This window comes from Condylura cristata, unplaced genomic scaffold (genome assembly GCF_000260355.1).
Source record: "Condylura cristata isolate star-nosed mole 26May11 unplaced genomic scaffold, ConCri1.0 scaffold00005, whole genome shotgun sequence".
NCBI classification, from domain to species: domain Eukaryota; kingdom Metazoa; phylum Chordata; class Mammalia; order Eulipotyphla; family Talpidae; genus Condylura; species Condylura cristata.
The window spans coordinates 21,362,646-21,384,337 of record NW_004567106.1 but is presented as its reverse complement, the minus strand read 5'-3'; the positions used below and the strand labels follow the sequence as shown (position 1 = coordinate 21,384,337).

Below are 21,692 nucleotides of genomic sequence, written 5' to 3'. Positions count from 1 at the left end.
AGAGTACTACTGTGTCCACTAACAGAACAATTTTCACATGCACTGTGCATGGTTCATGTGCTATTCACTTCTTCCTCAGATGCTTCGAATATTTCTCTCTGAAAACTGGGAACTAAAACTCTTCAGCCAACACGAAGCAGCTTAGGAAGTTCTTGCTGCTATGCTCTGCTGCTGCTAGAGCCACGGGGCATTTTTGAATAATTGAGTTTAAGCTTAAATAATGATCAGATGCCCCTGGAAGCCTCCTGACAGACACCAGACTCAACAAAGAAACAGAGGTTTTTCATCACAGTACTGACTCCGTGCCATCTGAGGCATGTTATATATAAGTTTAACTATAAAAGAATTTATTTTTTCTTCTTTTGTATCACATCAGGTAAAGCATATGATTAAAATGAATCATCTATTGTGTGGACAGATATTTCTTCATATGGTATTCTGATTTATAATTTAGAAATTATCTAATATTTTAAAATCACTGAATTACTTTTAGCTAGCTTAGTTTCTAAGATGTTTCAATTTTTCTACATAACTTATTCTTTTTCAAACTTTATGCGGTACATATTATTTGCTATTTGTTCTAGCAAACTGAATAATCCCCTTTGTTCCTATGCAATAGTATTCTAGAAGTTCAACACTTTTCTGTCTTCAAGGATCCTCTCTTACAACTAGAATTGAAAGTCTCAATGGATATTTCCTTTCTAGAAATAGTGATAGTGGGAAAGACTCAGAAAAAAATCTAATTTATTAATAGACCTAGTGGGATTGTGAATAAAGTCAAATTTACCCCCCCACCTGAAAAACAAGAACAACAAAAAGTAAGTATCTTTCAGCATCTTAAGAAAGTAGATGGCAGAATGGAACACCCACTGAGTGCTGGACACTATATTAAACATTTTATTAACATTATCCAATTTATCTGTCAGGATAGTTTAATTATTATTAGTCACTTTTAGAAAAGGAAATGAAACTTTAGGATTAGTAACTTGAAAAAGGTGGGATCTCAATCACAGTCAGTCCTAGAACATGAATACTGTTATGGGCTAAATTGGGTTCTCCCAAAATTTAAATGTTGAAGCCCAATGTGATTATATTTGTAGACAGGGCCTATGAAGAGTTAAGTAAGGTTAATGAGGTCAGAAGGGCAGTGTTCTAATCTGACTAGTGTGCTTAAAAGAAAAGGAAGAAATGCCATGAATATATACATACAGAGGGGAAAAATATGAGGGCATAGAAGAAAGCACATTTGCAAGTCAAGGAAAGAGGCTTTAGAAGAATCTGAAGTCAATTCTGCCAGCACCTTGATCTTAAATGACCTGTCCACGCAGAACTGTGACAAAACAACTTTCTGTTGATGAAGCCATTTGAAATTCTGATCAGACTGATACAGATGTGTACATGTTGCTCTGAAGATCTCTTCTGAATGATATACCATAGTGGATAGTGTTAAGTATAATGAGGGCCATGGGTGACTGTGTCTTTAGAGTCCATAACCTAATAGATGTTTAATAAATGTCTGTCAAAGGTGTAACTAAATGATTTAGAAAACAATTCTACAATGATTTATTTCTTGGAAGGATTTATAATTACTAAGACACCTGAAATGTGATATAAAAATCCCTTCATCAGTCTGGTCTGGCATTACATACAAAAATTTATTGATGAACGCATTTCTCTTCTTCAGATAGCACCACACCTAGATTTGCAGCTCTCATTTGCCAGCATTAGGTGCTTCCTTTCCCTGGCTTGGAATCCTGTGACATCTGAGGTGTCCCCAGTAACCAAGAACTGCTAGTTCACTCCTACTCCTCATGGAAACTTCCAAACCTTGTAGCTATTTGCCCAATGGAGAAAGACTGCCTAAGTCTTTGTCTACCAGATCCCCAATGACTAGTAGGAGCTTGTAGGAGCCTGGTGGCTGATCTCCCAAATATTTTTTTCATTATGTTTTGAATTTGATCAAGCACCACCATATAGCAATCACATATTTTATCTCCAATGAAGATGGTAAAGCATATTTCATTAAGAAGCTCTACTTCCTAATGAAAGAAGGTAAAGAAACCAAGGCCCAGAAAAATTAAATAATTTTCCACTCATGGTCACACAGATTCTTGTCAAAGTATGGTTCGCAGGTCAACAGCATTAACATAACATGAATGCCTATGAGAAATGCAGAATTTCAGGCTCTATCAAGTTATGTTGTATCAAAATTCATACTTTAATGTTAGAGAAACACTTGAAACAGTGATAATGTGGAGATTTAAATCTTAATGTTTTTATTTCTAAATCAAATTATCATAGGGGCATCTGAAATCAATGTCCCTTCTCCCCTTACCGAAAGTGCCATGATTCTAATGGTAGAAAATCAGTTGAGTAGGTACACTGGCTGAGACTTTAGGGTTTCTGAACATTCATTAAATCCTCAAATTGTAGCTTTGAGGGAAACTCCTACTTAGTCTGTAAAAACAGGACTAATTAGGGTCAACCATCAAAGGGCAGAAATGTTCAGTCTCTATACACAGCTGCCACTGATAACCTATACCTTACATTTGATTCTCAAAATAATTTAATGAGAAAGGTCTGATTATCAATATTTTATAGATGAAGAAGCTGATAATCACACAAGTGAAATCATTATTAACAGACTTTTGCATTGTGGTTTCTCTGGCTTTAGGGCTATAAAGGATATGCCCCTAAAATCATAAAACAACTCAGGACTAGTTCCATAATCAATTAGGTGGCAATACCTCAAAACCTCTTGAAAGTCCTTAATAACTCTGAATGACCCTCTCTATATCCTTCCTGTAGGTCACTGGTGAGAGTCATATTTTGGGGTGGGGACCTATAGTATTCTTTATTGTATTCTTCTGTTGGCTCTGCAGGTAATAACAATGGGTGTTCTCCCATTGTGACACAACATGCTGGTTCTTTGAATGTATATATTCACTTCATATTAAATGTTCTGCTGAAATACTGAGACCTTTGAAATGAGCTGGGATGGATTTATGATGACAATGGGTGGGTGAACCCATATGCTTTCTCTCTTTTGTTCAACACTAGGAGGAACCCATGAATGACAACCCTCCCCTTGGGATCACTTATAGGTTATAATGTCCACACCTTACCTTCTTTAGTCATGGTGAGATGAAAAAGAAACAGAGCAGTTACTGGAAGGACCTTCAGATTCCAACTAAAAGCATGGATATGATAAATGAATACTGTGACCCTCATACCATATGGAAAGAAGGCGTGAACTATTAATGCAGCAGCTGGAGGAGACAAGGGCATGCCATATACATTAACGCTCTCCCACAACCCTCCTCCCAGTGTGATCAACTGCTTTCTGGCAGCTCCATCATCCTTGTCTGTGATTTCTAGTCACTCTTCATCTTCAGAAGATTATCCCATTGCTATTTATGTGCCAGTAACAAGCAGAGTAACAGTTTGTTGTGGCCAAGTGCTGTATCTTGAAACTCTAAGGGTCCCTACTTAAGATACTAAGGGATTCATAGCTTTGCCAAATAATATATGGATTCCTGTGGGCTATGAGGTTAGTCAAGGAAATTGACAGTTCCTGTTATTATTTGTAGTTTCAATGATGTGCTGGTCACTCTTACCAAAACTGAGTTAGAGAGAGATAATATCTCTCTCAATATTTTCTTACTGCTTCCTCATTAAATCTGATTTACATATTGTGTAAAGCATATTTCAGAATGTGCTAATACAATTATTCATTAGAGAGAGCATGTTTTGATCCTTGTTTCTACCAAGACATCATAATAAAATTAACTCTGATGCTGTTGGTGTGTGGAATGAGATTCTCTCTAATTCATTCCAAGGTGGTTTGAATGGAGGGCAGAGATGTTTCAGAGTTCTAGTTAGGGTTGAAATGCAGTATACATACATTTTTGCCCAAAAGTAATGATGCCTAAGTGCATAGACAGTATTTCTAGATATTTCGATTAAAAATAATATTCTTGGCAAAGAAAAACTGAGCTTTGTCATTTCTCATTTGAGAAAGGAGTGCTCACAATCACATGAGGAATTTATGGAAAGCTGTTTGTGCCCAGTACTGAAGTTAAGAGCTTGGAAATCAAAGTATCTCTAATTCACAATCAGCTAATTGTGTGACTTAAGCAAGTCATCCCCCTCTTAAGTCCCAATTTCTTTTTATGAAGAATGGAAAGCTTGACGTTTACCTTTAGCACTAAGACTCCTGGGATTATTGTGAGACTAAAGGAGAAGGTGTAAGTCATCATTGGAAGCTGCATGTAGAGAATGCTTAATCTCTGATATGAGGCTAAAGTTTTCTATGAAAACCAACAAGATATGTTTTAAAGAGTACTCTATGATCTCTTAGGCTATTATAGCACCTCTACTTAACTGATAATCCTTTTATTTAGCAGATAATCCCACTATTAAAATTAGTCCCCTAGACATCAACAACAGTATCAAAGGATAGTTATTTTATTCAGATGATTAGTGTACTGTCTTAAATAACTTAATCAATTTTTATTGATTTATTCTGTTTAATATTAAAGGATCAAAAATTGATGGTTAATAGTAAGAAATAGCTCTGGAATTTATAACCTAAAGTTTGTGTTCTTTGAAATGTCTATTTGCAACACACAATGTTTTGTACAGAAATTATCAGAAGTCTCCATGCTTTGGTACATCCACTATGCTATCCACTGGCAATCTACAGTTACCCTCAGTTTGACAGCTCAGATATAAATCAAAAAGGACCAACCAGAAACAACTGAGACCACAATGTAACAGTGTTATTCAAGAAGCCACTAAAATGTGCCCATGAGAGGTCCTGGAATATGTCATACAAATATAGGGTATATTCATTATACTTGAAAACAGGCAGGTGTTAAGAGTACTGTATCTAATTTGCAGCTGCACAACTTATATAGGAAACTATGTTCAAAATAATGTCCTAAGGGACTTGGAATCCCAAAGCACATAATGCTGGTAGGCTCTTGGGCCTAACCAGAACCTGCTATTGAGTCTAAGATCTTGGAGTGTTTGAATAACTGTGCCCTTACCCTCAGTCTCCTTCAGACTGAGGTAAGATCGTAAGGGAGACTTCGAAATTGTTGGATATTCCTGTAAATTCAGCTTTCTTCCCTCCTATCATATCCACCCTTGATCCAGAAGTCTAAAAGCTAATCAGGAGCTTTGTGTTCTGGATAGGATAAATGTGGTCATGGTTATCCACATCTACATGGGCACAGGTGCAGATAGGAACTCAGAATTCACACAAACTCTTGGTCTCCCATTAACTTTTACTATTTCCTCATCATTCTACTTTGGACCTTCGTATGAATCTTTTTATTCCCTGTATCCATCTTAAGTAAATAGCCACAAGAAGCCAGGACTCCTAAATCATCCCTCACCCATGAATTACAATCGCCAAAGAAGCAACACTTTTCACTAATCACCACTTCTGTCCTTGTACTACCAAACTCCATATTCACTTTCTTGCTTTCTTTTCTCCACAATATTCATCACTATATACAAGCATTTAAACAAAAGTTTATTTGCTTATCTATTTCCCCCAGTGAATTCTGTGTTTTGTTCAGGACTGTATCTATAGTTCCTGCCATATAATAAGCACACAATTATTATTTGTTCTAAAAAATGATTAAGTAAATGAGTGAATAAATTCAATCCCAAGATGTGAGAGTCACCAGAATTTATGAGCATATTTAAGTGGAATTTATGAGCATATTTAAGTGCAAAAGCACAGAGACTAGACTATGCCATTTAGTATTGGATGTTTGTTTCCTTCATAGCTCTTATTAATAGAATAACAATAGTGGGCTGAAGCTGGATACTACACCTCTGAGCTCTCAGAATTATTTGATGTCTCTAACAAAGAAAGCTAAGTTAGGAAGACTATCTCATGGAAACATTTCATTAGTAAATGATGCTGGATCTCACTCAACTAAGAGTAGTGATAATCTGATTACCTTTAAGCCATATCTCCATGAATTTCCAGGTCTTCACTAAAGTTGATGAACAGAAATAGAGGAAGATCATCATGTAGTATACATGATAAGCATAACAAGAAATAAAAGTGGAAATCAAAAAGAAGAACATAAAACACGAGGTTATTGTTCCATAACCATAATACCTCCATAGGCAGGTATTGTTACATGTTTATTTAATGAGTGAGTGAATGAATGAATGGATATTGAAGTGTATGAAGGAGAGGTAACAGATAAGGGGATCTCTTTACTTCCAAACCTGTGTTTGCTAACTTCTTTAAATGACCACACTTCAAAATAGTATAGGATCATTTTGAAAAGTCTTCACAGATAGTCATAAAGGTTATCTAACTGTGTGCATAAGAGATAATGGAGAACTTGTAGGTCATCTGGTTTAGATTATAACATGGTAAATGTTTAGGTACAATGTATTAGTCTTATTAGACTTCATAAAATTGTTCAATATATACTATGTATTTAAGATAAATGAGTTATTACTTAGTCATTCAAGTCTTTCATTTAACTTATTTTCTATCTAAAATTAAGACATTGCACAGTAATAACAATGCTGTCAGCCTAGGAATCAAGAGTTATGGATCTTTCTCTAGGGTTTGGAATGACTAAGTCTTAATTAATCTGCTCTGAGCTATGGCTCAAATACTCTATCAACTAATTTACTACAGTTTGGATTTTAAAAGAAACACAATGTATTTTTTAATAGTGTTTTACTAACTTTCTTTCAAATAGGTCTCAAAGATAAATCTAATAATGACATGTCAATATTATATAATGAGTGAACGTTAGTTTACTACAGTAATGAATGTTAGGATCTGGAATTACCCAGGGTAGAATTAAGACAAAGAGAAAATAACAGTGCTATTTTTCTCACATCAAAATAAAAGCTGAGGTAGACTTGGATTTAGCTGCACACAAAGAAGCTATCCCAAGATTCATTTTTTTTTTCCTATCTAGTTACATTTTCTTGATCAGTTTTAAATTTTTGTATTTGAATTAAGCACTTATGTCTTCCATGACACTAATAAGAGGTCTTCTCTAGATAATTGCATATTTGAGTTTATTTATGGCTTAACTAGTCAGAGTTTTTATTTCCTAGAACAATGATTTCATGTTAGCTGGAAGCTTAAATTTGTCAAATCTATTTACCTTCAGCAACTAAAATCTAAGGCACAATTTCATTTCTCTGAATATTTATAATCCAGATACACAAACAATTGCAGAAAATTATTACTTCACATAGTAAAATGATAGAATAAGAAATCTAGAAATACATATGTTCTTCCTTGGTATTAGCTATTTTAACTGAGATTTTTTTTTTTTTTTTAATATATGTGGTTCTGAGAAAGTAAAAACCAGACGGAGAGCTCTGATGATGGCATTTTAAGTATCTCATTTTGACAACAGAATTTTAGTAACATTTTATATTCATACTTACTTTTAAAAAAAGGAAAACAAAATTTCAAAATGTGCCCCATTGTACTTAGCAATATTGTCAAAGTAATTCAAAGAATTTAATCATAGATGGGATGCAACAGCTAACTGGATTAAAGAGGAAGTTAAATTTTCATTCTTAATTTTCCTCTTCTCTGCAATGGATAGCAACGGTCTCAATTATTCTATAGAATTTTTGTATTTTTTCTGTTAACTGAGTAGTAAACACAGAGAGGGTGTGTGTGTGTGTAAACACAGAGGGTGTGTGTGTGTGTGTACGCGCGTTTGTGTGTGTGTGTGTGTGTGTGTGTTTATCTATATTGATAAATACTTCCCTGTAACTACTATTGAGTTAATTAGCACAATCTATGCAGTCCTGGAAACTGCCTTTGTTATTTAGAAGAAATTCCATGGCTTGTATGATATGCTTGTACTATGATTCCAAGTCTGGGGCAACATGATCTTTTTGTGGAATCCACAGCATGAAACAAAATTCTCAAACAATTTCACTAAGGCAGCTTATCAGTTTTACTTTTTCCAGGTGCCTTAGGGTATTTCTGATAGTATCATGTGCATCAAGTATAAAACTAATCAAAATCTAAATACAATTAGGAAGGGAAGATGGGGAAAAGAGTGACTCCAAGTCAGGGTGGATCCTTTTCTTGTGCTGGAGGGAAGAGGATTGTGATGCATCTTTGATAGCAGCAATGGAGGAAATGAAGCACTGATTGCAAGCCAGGTTTGAGCTGAACATTAATATAAGGGAAATCAACATTATCCTGATTACTTCATGTAAGAAACAGATGCCACCCCCCCTCCTCTTTCTGTGACTGTAACAAAAGGCACTGTGCCTGCTCAGGATAATTGAGTGGGTACACACACATACGCACACACAAGAAATATGCATATATATACATATATTCATATATATATAATCTGAATATGTATATTATCTGAATATACACACACATTTATCGCTATCAATTTTATGAATGGAAGGGGTTTCTGAGTTAATATCAAAATTTTAGTTAACATTCAAATTTTGGCATAAACAGATTTTATTTATTTTTCTTTTGAGGAAAAGAATTCCTTTGTAATCAGCAACAGCTTGATGCAATTGTAAAAAGTAAAGTATATTATGGCCTAAGTAGTTATGCCACACCCCCTCCATCCCTTCTTACCCCCCACACAAGCTCCTATAAACATTTTCATTCTTAATTGTTCTTGAAGATCTAGCTTATGACTGCCTGAGTAACCCCCCAAACCCTCTCCTTTCTTTTCTGTTTTGGAAGTCCCCTCTTCTATGCACTCATAGTTCAACAATTCAATAAATAGGCTATAAGCAATAAAAATAATGGTCTTGTTTCAGTCTTAGTCTTTTATTACTGTATCTACCTAATCATTGGCAACAATCATCTTTTTTCCTGCCTTTCATGACTCACATGATAATGTACATTATGCGTTCTGTAGTGTTGATTTTGTTTAAAAGGTCATTCTAAGTAGCAGGAGAAAACTGTATTAACCAAGTCTCTCAATACTCTGAATTTAAATATATATCCATAATTTGGCCATAAAATATATCATTCCCTGATACAATACATTACAGACGTCAGAGTAGTCCTTTGAAAGAATAAACAATGTACTTTTTTTTTACAGTTATTGAGGAGAATAAATATGAAAGAACAATGTGGTGTAATAAATGGGAAAATAATAATGAAAGTATAAATGTAATGTAAAATAACAGAATTTTCTTCTGAATACATATGTGTATATATATAATATTTATATGTATGTAACATTTATATATAAGAGGAAAGTTCTTACATTTAAAGTATGACAAAATGAAAGAAAATTTATTTCATTCAAACCTGTCTTTTCAAAAGTGAATATAGTTGGTATATAACTTGAAATATCTGCTGAAAACCACAAAGCAATTGAAATGAGCCTTAAATTACCTCCCCATAATCACCTATTTCTTCTCCCCATCTACCCATCCCCAAATCACAAAAAATGACATCCCTAGCCCCCAATGTGACAGATCTAGGGGGAATCAAATACAAATCAAATAGGACAGGGTTAAAGTTATTGTTTCAAAAGCTGGCTTCATGTTCACAGATTGATCAAGTTGCTGTTGGAAAAGGTGCCTTGATTAAACGTTACAGTGTCTCAGTTTTGGCACATCTTTGACCAGTTAGGCAGGCCCAGATTCTACCCATGCTCTGTAATTCCTCATTCCTCCCAGGGACTCATTTTGCTTCTTCCATAGCTCCTCCTCCTCCAATCAAGGGTCTGACACTGCCCATTGACCACGCTTATTTTTCTGCCTTTTGGCACTAGGAGCATGTCTATTGTAGGATAAAAGTGGAATTCTCTGCTGTCTGCAGGGCTTTCCCCAAGGAACAGAGCATGAAACCCAAACTTATATATAAAATCATATCCTGTTTGCAAACATCATATTCCCTTTGCTTCTCACTAATCTGGTCCTGTAAACCCCAGCACAGCTTGAGAGCCCATTTCTCATCTAAACAAATGCCATAAGCCCCTTTATACTTTTACAACCATGTCAAAAAATAATATTGCCTGCCAATAGTGATGTGATTGGAGTTGCCTCCTCCGAGCCATAAAAGAAGTACAGAGTCTGTTATCAATTTCTCTAAGTGTATCAGGGGAATTATGGGTCGGTTCAGTTCCAAGTTATAAATGACAACTCAAAAGCCGCAGAAGCGTTTGAAGCTGGGAGCTGATGACGACATTATCATAAAAGCCTGCTCGTCCTTGCTTTTGTGGTTTTTTTTTTTTTTTTTTTTTTTTTTTGCGGCCTATCAAGTGAAGAGGGAAAAATAAGGCTGAGAAATGATTTCAAGATTTCTTCACACAGTAACAGGTCAGATGGCCAGGAAAATGATCACTATTTTTAGTGATATACCCTGAGGAGAGAGTACTAAAATGGTCCCGCACTGGCTTTTGTTTCTAAAGTTCCTTAATTATCTATTTCATTATAGATTGACCAAGTTCTGAGATTTGGCACAATGGTCTTTTCAATCCATGCATTTTCTTGCAATGTAATCACATAGTAATCAGATATGAATCATGCCATAGTAACTAAACAGTGAGAACCAAACAAAAAGGAATTGAGGTTGTTACTTAAAATGCAGTTCTAGAGGGCATTTTTAAAGTACCTTAAATACAGGTACCCATTCATCTACTTAATCATCACTGTCAAATTATCACATGCAATATTAGGGGGACAGTTAGTAAGAAGTAGGTATCGTGTGTTGTCATCATGTCCTACGTCATCTACTCAAAAGCCAATAAGCAATCAACATTCAATAGGTGCACATTAAGGGTAGCTACTAAAAAGAAAACAATTCTAGGCAACAGGACTTAAAACAAATGGTGAACATTTAATTATTTTGGAATTTAACCAATCACTCCATTTTATGTCATTTGAACGAGAACAATGTATTAAGAGAAAGCAATTTTAATGTTTTCTAAATTGTCTAGGATGCCCAGCATTGTTGAGTTTGGCTACTCCAAGTTCATACTAGGTATCTGGTTATATATATGCCTAAGACTACTTGGAAGGTAAGCACTTAGACGGATACAAATTCAGATGCCTCAGCTCTCTTAGAGACTTATCTAAGAACCAAAGATCTTAGGGGACAGAAAGCCCCTACTCAATAATTTGGTTCCTGAAAAAAAAAAAAAAAATGAAATAGGTAAGATCAAGCTAGTTCTTTAGGACATAGGTTTTCATGAGCAAGTTAATGCACATTTACATACACACACTCAAACTCACACTCAATTCACCTAGATCTACATAAACACCACCAGAAGATCAATTTGATGGGCATGCTTCCCTAGCTTGATTTGCCCAGCAAATCAAGATTAGTTCAGTATAGGGGGTACTAAGAGTTTATGTGCTTTATCTTCTACACACAGTGCCAGAAATAGCAGTGATTATTTCCTGTGTTCTTCAAAGGGTTTATCATAGCAGTTATGGCTAAACAGTAAGTTCCTACGGGTTTAGAGCAGTTAAGTAGAGATTCTTTGTGTTCTAGGAACAGTGAGTTATAGGCACAGCACAGATCAGAATTGGGAGGTTGAGTCTAGGAAACTCTTAATTTCATAATGGTCATGAATGTACCCTCATTTCATAAGGGTCATGGATATACTTTTAAGTTAGTTGGGAGGGGGGAAGGTTGATGGCTATCATTTACTTAACAGCTTTTATTTCCCTTTCACCACTATTCACCCTAATCATAAGTTTGGTCTCATTCTTTGCTTATTTGCAGGTAACCAGAAATTCCCTTAAAAGGGAATAGTAAACCTGGGATATTAGAAAATAAATAATAGTCAATGAAAGTCAGATTAAGCCCCCACTTTCTGCAATGATTTTGCAAGTTTCTGGCTTTACAAGATGTTTGTTAGAAATAAGCAAAGAGGAGACTCCTCCTACATGGCAGAGAACAGGGAGCCTCTGATAAAACTCTCTACTAAACACAGCTAGGAAAAACTAAATTTTGCTCATAAGAATCTCAGTAGATCACCACTGGTGATGGGGGATTAAACTATGGATATTTTACTGCCTATGTAGGTAGAAGAGGGAGAGGCTAAGGGAGCTGTAATGAAGGGTAAGGTCAGAAAGTAGTCTTACTAGTCTACCAATCTACTACTAGCAGTCTCCAGTCAAAGACTGGGCAAATGCACAGACCAAACCATATAAGGGGCATTCAAACAAGGGGATTTTTTTGTTTGCTTGTTTTGTTTTCCTTTTCTTTTCTTTTCTTTTCTTTCTTTTTCACTTAAAAAATATTTGTATATCAAGGGGGATTTTTAAGCGAGAGGGAGTATAGACCTACACGCATGGGCTGCAACTGTTGGCTCAGTTGTGAATTTGACTACTGACAGTGCTAGTGGCGGAGGCGCTGTTCTGCAGTTTCTGGAAGACTGAACAGAAAAGACCTACTGTGTATCCTTTCAAAGAACCAGTTCTTGGTTTCACTGATCTTTTGTGTCATCTTTTCAGTTTATATTCCATTTATTTCCATTATCATTTTTATTATTTTCCATCTGCTACTGATTATATGCTTTTGTTTGTTCTCTTTGTAGTTACTTCAGATGCAAAGTTAGATTGTCTATTTGAGATTTTTTTCATTTATTATTAATGTGAGCATGTATTGCTGTGTACTTCCATTTCCACACTATTAATAAGGAGTTGTAAATCAAGGATTTTGGATTCAGCGAAGCAGCAAGCAGTGATTACCCTGGAGAACAAGGGAAGAAGAAGCAGTAAAAACTGCTAGCCTGAAGAAGCCTTGCTTCTCTATCAAAATAAAGATAATTTTGTGGGCTTAGGCATTCTCCCACCTTACATATCCACCAAGTTAAAAAAAAAAAAAAAGATAAGCAAAAAACTTAGAGAAACAGCACCCTAATGAGAAAAAAAACAAACAAACAAGGCAACACACATGACTAAGAAACCAGGAGCATCTGAAAACAATACAGAATAGTTGAAACAGAAGAATATCTGACTTTCAGACCAAAAGGGGAAATAGTGAAAAAAATAGACATTCTATAATGCACAAGGGGCAATTGTATCAAGAAGACATAAATATTATCAATACTCATGCACCAAACACTGATTTACACCAGTGAATCTATAAAACAACTATAAATAGACCAAAAGCAACACACTGATGACAGGGGATCTCAACACACCACTTACATCAATGGATAGATCATCCAGACAGAAAGTAACAAGGAATTAAGGACCTTCAATGAAGCATTAGGGCAGGTGGACTTAACAGATACTTACATAACTTACCACCCCAAAATAAATGAATACATCATATTCTAAAGCGTACTTGGAACATTCTCAAGGATAAATCATATGCTGAGACACAAAACATCTCAAAAGATATATGAAAACTGAAATTACATCAAGCTATCTTTTCTGATCACAATGGTATAAAATTAGAAATCAACCACCAAAAGGAAACTGAAAAAAAAAATGCAGACACAAAACAAAATTTGTCTTTTAATTATACCTGGATCAAAGGAGAAATGTACTTATCTAAAGACAATTGAAAAGAGCTATTGGAGCCTACAGAATGAACTAAAGAGTATATAAAAGCAACAGAAGCCCATATTAGTAAATGATAAAAATCTCAAATAAACAATCTAACTTTTCATCTGAAGAAAAAGAAAAAAAAAACAAAACTATATAATCAGTAGCAGAAAGAAAATAAAAATGAGAATGGAAATAAATGGAACATAAACCAAAAAAATTCAAAAGATCAATGAAAGCAAGAACTGGCTGTTTGAAAGAACTAACAAAATCAATAATCCCTGAAGCAGGCTAACTAGGAAAAGATGAGAGAAAACCCAAGTAGAAAGTGTCAGACATGAAAAGTTAAATTATAATAGATACAGTGGGAGTAAAGCATATTATAAGAGGCTATACAAATGTTTAAATGCAAATAAGCTGGACAATCTTTACTGAATTCTATCAAAACTTCAGAAATATATTAAGAGACTCATCCACCATTACCAAGTAGTATCCATTCGAGGGATACAAGGTTGGTTTATCATACACGAATCAATTAATGTCATGTGCCACACCAACAAAAAGAGAGATAAAAATAACATGATCATTTAAAAAGACTCTGAAAAGCAGTATAAGATTCAACATATTTAAGATAAAAACCTTCAGTAAAATGGGGACAAAAATAACACATTTCAACATGAAAAAGCCATATACCATAAATCCAGAGTTTCATGGTAAAAACTAAAAGCATTTACTCTAAAATCAGGAAAAAGACAAAGATGCCCATTTTCAACACTACTTTTAAACTAATATCAGAAGATATGACTAGAGCAATCAGGCAAGAAAAGGTAATCCAATGGAAAGAAGTAAAATCACCAATATTTATAGATGACCTGATAATATACATAGAAAATCCATATAAAAATGCTATAAATAAGTAGAGTGTTAGGATACAAAATCTATATACAAATATATGTTATGTTATATTTGAAAACAATTTATTATAAAGAAAGAGAAATCAAGAAAATTGTCTCATTTACAATTGCACATAAAAGGATGACATGTCAGGCAGTAAACCTAACAAAGGAAGTGAAGGGCCTATATACTGATTATAAGACACTGTCAGAGGAAACAAAAAACACAAAAGAATAAAAAAAATCTCATGTTCATGGATTACAAGAATTAACATTGGTAAAATGGCCATATTACATAAAAGAATTTACAGAGTCAACACAATACTTATTAACATCTACTGATAATTTTAAAGGGAATAAAACGAACATAAAATTTGTATAGAACCACAAAAGACCCTGAACAACCACAGCAGTACTGAGAGATAAAAAGAAAAAATGGATGTATCACATTTCCTGACTCCATAACTATGCTACACAGTGATAATAATCAAAGCAATAATTGGAAAAGAACCAGAAACACAAATGATTGGAATTGAAGTCCCAAAAATGAACAAATAATGGACAGTTATTCCTGGCAACAAAAATGCATCTATGCAACGGAGAAAGGCAAGCCTCTTTAACAAATAGTATAAGGAAACTTCAATAGTCACATGCAAAAGAAATAAATTAATTACTAAATGCTATCCACAACAAATTAAATCAAAATAGATCAATATTAAGATCTAAAACCATAAGATATAGAAAAGAAAACACAGATACACTCCTGGGGCATCAACTCCTGAAAGGTATTTGGGTACTCAACTCCAAGATCAAGAAACAAAAGCAAAAATAAATCAATGGGACTATATCATACTAGAAGAGCTTTAGTATGATGAGAGAAACTACTAAAAAAACAGAAATGCAAGTTAAGAACTGGAGAAGATAACTGCATATGACAATAATAAACAATCCCATTAAAATTGTACAAAAGCTCTAAATAGGTCCCCAAGAAGATATACAGATGACTTCCAAGAATATAAAAAAATGCTCAACATCACTTATAAGGAAATGTGGATCAAAACCACAATAAGTTACATCTCATGCTTGTGAGAATGACTCATATCAAAAAGACTGGAAACAACAAATACTGGTGAGGATGTGGAATAAAGGGAACAAATCTACTGTTGGCAGGAATGTAAATTGGTGTACTCTCTGTGGAAAATGGTAGTAGAATCTTCAAAAAAATGTAATATCAATGTAAATGCTACATGACCCAGCTACACCTCTGCTAGGTAGTTACCCAAAGAATATAAAAGCACTAACATGAAAGATTCATGCACTTTAATGGTCATGGTAGTAATACTCATAATACACAAAATAGCCATGGATCTAACCTAAATATTTGCCCATGACTGGGTAAGAAATCGTGATGTCTATGTTCAATGAAATATTACTCATATATTTAAAAGAGCTGAAATAATGCCTTTGAAAACAAAATAGATGGAACTTGAAGTGATTAGGCTAAGTAAAATAAAAAAAAAATGAAGGACAATTATCAAATATTTTCACTCATTTAAAGCACATAAATAACCACAGCAAACAAACTGGCAAAGCATACAAATAAACCACAGATCCTGTGAAAAATAAGCTATTTATTAGAGAGGAAGGTGGTGGAAGAGCTAAGGTAATGGAGCACACTGGTGCTATGGTGAACAGTGAGTGAGGCATGTGTTCAGATGGAGATGTGAAGCTGTATCCCAAAAGTTATGTAAATACTTGGCAAATAAATAAAATTAGTGACAAAAAATTAAAAATGTTTTTTAAAAAGAGCAAGAATTACTGTGGAGTCATGAATGTTCTGTTCTAAAGATAATAAAGTAAATTCCCTGGTGAGCTTCCCCAAAGGGCTACACACCACGCAGCTAGGCTTCAGGGGCTACAGCTGGTCTGCCGAAGAAGACAGCTGTGAAAGGACTTAAAATGATCTTTTGAAATTCCGCCACATGGAAATACATCTCAACCTCATACTTCGCATTTTCTTATGTGACTTCAGCAAAATAACTTTGCTTCATCTATACTGTTAGTTTCTCATCTGCAAAATGATGTTAACAATTACGACTAATTCACAAAGTTGTTATCAACCTTGGCTGTATGTTGGTAAACTGTAAAGAACTAACATACAACAATGGTTGTACCCACCATTCTTACTTCTAGAGAGGGGAAAATCACATTTGAAGGACTAGAAAGAATAACTGCCTTAAAATGCAGAATTAGCTGAGAATATATATTTCTATGTATAATTTTAGTGACAGTAAAATATTGCCTAAAACTTAACATCTGCAGGGCTGGCTTTGTTCTTTCCTTTCAATATCAAAAAACTTAATTAACTTAAATTCCTTAGTTCTTAGAAACATGATCTAGAAGTATGTTCCTAACATGACTTAGCACTTAGTTCTACAGGATGATGCTTTGTTACTGGTAAGGGTTAACTTTAAATAGATTGCAGGTTATAGGGTATGTTCTAATCATCCCCCAAAAGTAGACATTTTTCTTCATATGCCATTGGATTCAAACAAATTTGTCCTTGAAATATGGCATAAATATCCTGGGTCAAAAGGTTTTGTTAATTATTGAAGACAAAAATGGCCCCAAGGGTTTCTCATACAAAATCTTCCACAATGCTAAGAGCTTTGTGAAGTTTATGCCATTTTCATCAGGAATATAATGTATGTGCATACTCAGTACGACTCAACTGAAAATTGAATTCTGCTGCAAGACTGTGTTAAATCCTCTCATATTACCTTTCCTCCAGTTAAATCAGAGTCTAGCGGTGCCGACTTCATGAACACATGACCTGTGCAGTCACACAGGACTTCCCAGTTGGAAAGGTTCTGCACTTGGTTCAATTTGTTGTTGCCACCCTCTTGAAATTCTTATGAGTATTTGAACAAGGGGTTCTGCATTTTCACTTGGCATTGAGCCCTACAAATTTGGTAATCAGTCCTGCTCCAGTATAATCTTTACTAGAAAACAGCCTTAACTGAATAGATCAATAAACAACTGAATATATCAATAAAAGGCAGTATTTTTAGGCTTTCATGTAATTTAAAAGCAGTGAACAAGCTCATACTTACCCCAAGTCCACCACAAGGTAATGAAGCAAAAAACTTTTGAGAAGCATCACCTATGCAATAAAGGACATTAAAAAATATATATATATAAATTGGGAGTATAACTATCAACTTTAAAATGTTGGTCACATGGTATCTGTCATTTGAGTTAAGAGGAAAAGATCAAATTTTGGACAACTAAGAACTTTAAACAAATGAATATAAATATTGTTGCATAGAGCCCCCACATGAACAAACATACCTGTGAAACTTGAATCCAAAGACTTTTCAAATTGCTTTAAAATTGCATATTTTTAAAATTTATTATTATTATAATATGCATCTTAGGCATTTCTTGAATGCATCCTTCTAATGTGATATTTATGAAATACAATATCATATATAAAAGTTCCAAATATTAAAACAACTGTTCAACTATACAGACTTAGTTTCTGTCTCAGATATACAGCTAAGGCAAGTATACCACAAATTTCTCACTTATTCATAATTTTTTAAACAAGTAAAAAAACACTATAAAAACAAAACCTCACTTCAGAAATAAACTATATAAGTGTATCTTTTAAAACAGATGCAAAAATCTTATATATGAATGTTTTTATGGAATTGATATTTCATGAGATATTTAGTAACCATTTTGTTCACTTGCACTTTCATTTCTACATAATCCATCACCACACATAGAGAAAGACAGAGTAACTACTCCTAAACATCTTACTCCTAAACATCTAAGACTAACGTTCACCTTGTGAAAGTTGATCAAAGGGAAAGACATTACGAATTTTTTGTAGCCAAATGATTCTTAAGGTACTCAGGCCACTTACAAAATCAGTGGTAGAAACAAGCACAAACCTCCATTTTACCTATTCCACTTTTATTTTTTATATTGGCAAGCAATCAGATAAATTTGAATTAAAACTGAAAACAGGTTTGTGGCGGAATTTACATGCATTGTCAGTAAAAGTCTACGTTATTTTTACTGTCACAAAAGAAAGTTTATTCTGTAAAATACAAATTGTATGAATTGATTTTTCAACACGATTGGGTGAAAAATGTTAAAAATGTAAGGGCTGATGAATGAAATCAAACATTATACATAAGGACCTGATCTGCATGGAAAACTATGAATAGATAATATAAAAAATAAATTATGGGAAATATTAAAACTGGACTATAGCAACAGTAAAAGATGCATTAAAAAATTGATGGATTGTGGACAGCTAAAACATTCTTAGGTTGTTGCTCTTAACTCTATTTTTTTATACCTGAATCTTTTGCAAAGATATATTAAAATGTTGCCTGTGAAATTGAAAATATATATGCATGTATATATGTCCAATTTTTTTCATTCTATAGTCAATGAAAAGGAACAGATAATATAATGTGAGAGAGCAATTTTTAAAAACTTTACAAATATTAAATTTCAAAAGTGTTTAAAATGTAAGTATTCAAAATTATTCTAAGAGAACAAGGAAAAGAAATGTTCTGCTGCTTATGGAGAATATCATGTACTAACAACTACATAGAATAAAACATCCCAAAATTAATAACTTAAAATCCCAGTATGTAAGAAATTATTAGTTCACTGAATTGACTGGATTCATTTTTGATAAGGTTACACTGCCTTGTCCATAGACTGTTATCTTGCTGCTCACAAGATAGTAAAAACTGGTAGTGAGAACAAGAGGAATATTAATGTGAACCTGGAACTAGAAGTGCTGGGAGAGAATGTTTTTAAAGTGTCACCTTACAGGGTCTAAAATGTTTAAAGAGATAAATAGTGCCCATTTTAAATCTAATTATTTTACCAGCTATAGATGTCTTTCAAGATACAAAGATCTATAGCTCTGCTCAAAATGAGCTTTTCTTAAATCCTTCCTCCTACATTCAGAACACAACTATTAAAGTGGTAGTATCAATTTAATCCAGAGGATTTGTACAATTGAATGCACAAAGGGATTGGACCTGGAAGAGGGAAGTATAGGAGTGAAAACTACATAAAGGGAGATGATATTTTGATAATTATAAACTTGTATACATTTACACATGGCAGCTCCAATTTGTCTTTTAAATAGAAATAAAAAAATGTTAAGAACACAATTTTTTTAGGGAAAAATCGTACAAGTAAGCCTTTTAAAACATTGGGATAATTCACATAGAACTTGAATTGATGATGAGATTTTTGGATTCAAGTGAAAAACAGAAGTAGTTCAAAGTCGAACTTAGTGCATCTCATCAAGACCAATAGAATGCAACATTCCCTTATTTTATTTGAATAACCTGCACCCATTATTGAAATGTACCTGTGAAACTGCATGTGTGTATCTAAAGCTAAATCAATCATCAATTGTATGGATATTATCAAACATAAAATAAAATATATGGAGAATTTATTTGAATTAAAGTTCTAAACAAAGTATAGGTACTGGATGTTTTCATCACGTACATAGAGGAAAAGACCCTTTGCCCAAATCTATATGATACATTGAAATGCATTTCTAAGTGGTCACATTTTTTAATGATTCATTACTGGTTGCTATTTTCAGAATACCAATTTTGTTCAAAAATGTCAAATTGTATTTTAAAAAGTGGTATTCTCATGTCTCATAAACACCACCACTTCAAGCTGCCAAAGTTTAAGCTTCTTCTTTTTTTAAAAAAAAAAAATGTGTTTTTTTCTTAAAATGTGAAATAATGGTTGCTTTGGGACATTTCTCTAACATGCATGTATTGATTTAATCTCAATTAAATCTTAAGTGCCTAGTCCCATGCCAAAATTGATTTATAGTTTCAGTAAAAAAACAACAAAATCAAACAAAAAGAGGTTTTCTACTTGTTTTTTTCTTCTTAACAAAATTAAAAAAAATACTAACATAGAAATAGCTTCCAACCTTTAAACATGTGAGTATTTTCTCCTTAAAAAGAGAAGGGTTTTTGGTTTGCTTATCTTTTTGATAAATGGGGTGGGATAATTAATTCATATAAAAATAAGGACATTTAATATACAGCATCAACAGAAAATGAAATACTTTATGTGAGGGATCTGCATGTACAAAGATTGATTCTTTTAACAAAAAAAGAAAGTACATATAGGTGTCATATTTTTACACATGTATGCTTAGATTGACTTATTTGACTTATATAAATTAATATATACCTTAATTCCACTAAAATTGCTTTTATGATCAACTTTTAGTAATCTTTCTTAAAAATAGTGTAAATGTATCCCTGAGTTCTTTTTCCTCCAACAACCATACTCACTCTACATGTCACAAACTGACCTTTACGTCTTAACTCAAGAATTTAGGGATCCTGGCCACTAGTTTTAAAAAGGCAGATTGTAAGGACTATTATGGGTAACTATTAATTTCCCCTTATAATTCCTTTCCAAAATATCTGCTTACTAAAAGTCATATACTTGCTTTTCAATTATTTAGGACCAGTTAGCATAAAACCATTTTTAAATAATACTGAATTAGCAGAAAGAGCCCAGTAATTTGGAACTAATATAATAGTTTTAGAAAGAAAGGGACAAAAAAATAGTCCTAATTTGAAATTAGGGAATTTTAGTTTAAATACTTTAAAAACATGATCTGTTGGGCAAACATTATCCTGTCTTATATTGTAACTCAATTATAAAAGATTATTAATAAAATTAATATAATTTTTTCCATTAAAATTAGTCAGACTTTTCCCAAAATCTGTTATTTCTATCATTCATATAAAGTCTATGTAAAACAGTGCATCAAAATTTTATTTTAAGATGGTAAAGGTTTGAAAAATCATATATTAATTTATAATTATGTTTATTAGCTTTCTATTTCTGCCATCTACTGTGCTATTTAATTATATAAGGAATTATTTTGTATTACATTAAGAAATAAAATGCAAAGTCACTATAAAATTTAAGATTCTATCTATAGTAATGGCAACTTTCAGTTAAAATAAGTTGGACTATGGCCTTTGTTAAGTTAACAGAAAAAATGGCAAGAAAAAAACAAATCTAGGGAAGATGAAGATAAATATGCATAAAGAATGTGAAAATCATTTTTCTTTTAGTTAAAAAGGTAACCAAGTAAATTCAACAATACATTTACCCCTGCAAGCTAAAATATAGTAAACAAATGACATTCAAATAAAGGAAAACATCATAGAACTTGCATTGTGAATCTTTCTA

The 21,692-nt window shown here is 33.4% G+C and overlaps 1 protein-coding gene across 2 annotated transcripts in view; it reads right to left on the bottom strand.

Annotated features, from left to right (window-relative positions):
- Nucleotides 1–21,692, bottom strand: part of HDAC9 (histone deacetylase 9) — a 458,777-nt gene that overhangs the window by 187,945 nt on the left and 249,140 nt on the right. For both annotated transcript variants that reach the window (XM_004676745.1, XM_012720959.1), the window contains exon 16: nt 17,522–17,571. In XM_004676745.1, the coding sequence (XP_004676802.1) occupies nt 17,522–17,571 (50 nt within the window). The remainder of the gene's footprint in view (nt 1–17,521; nt 17,572–21,692) is intronic.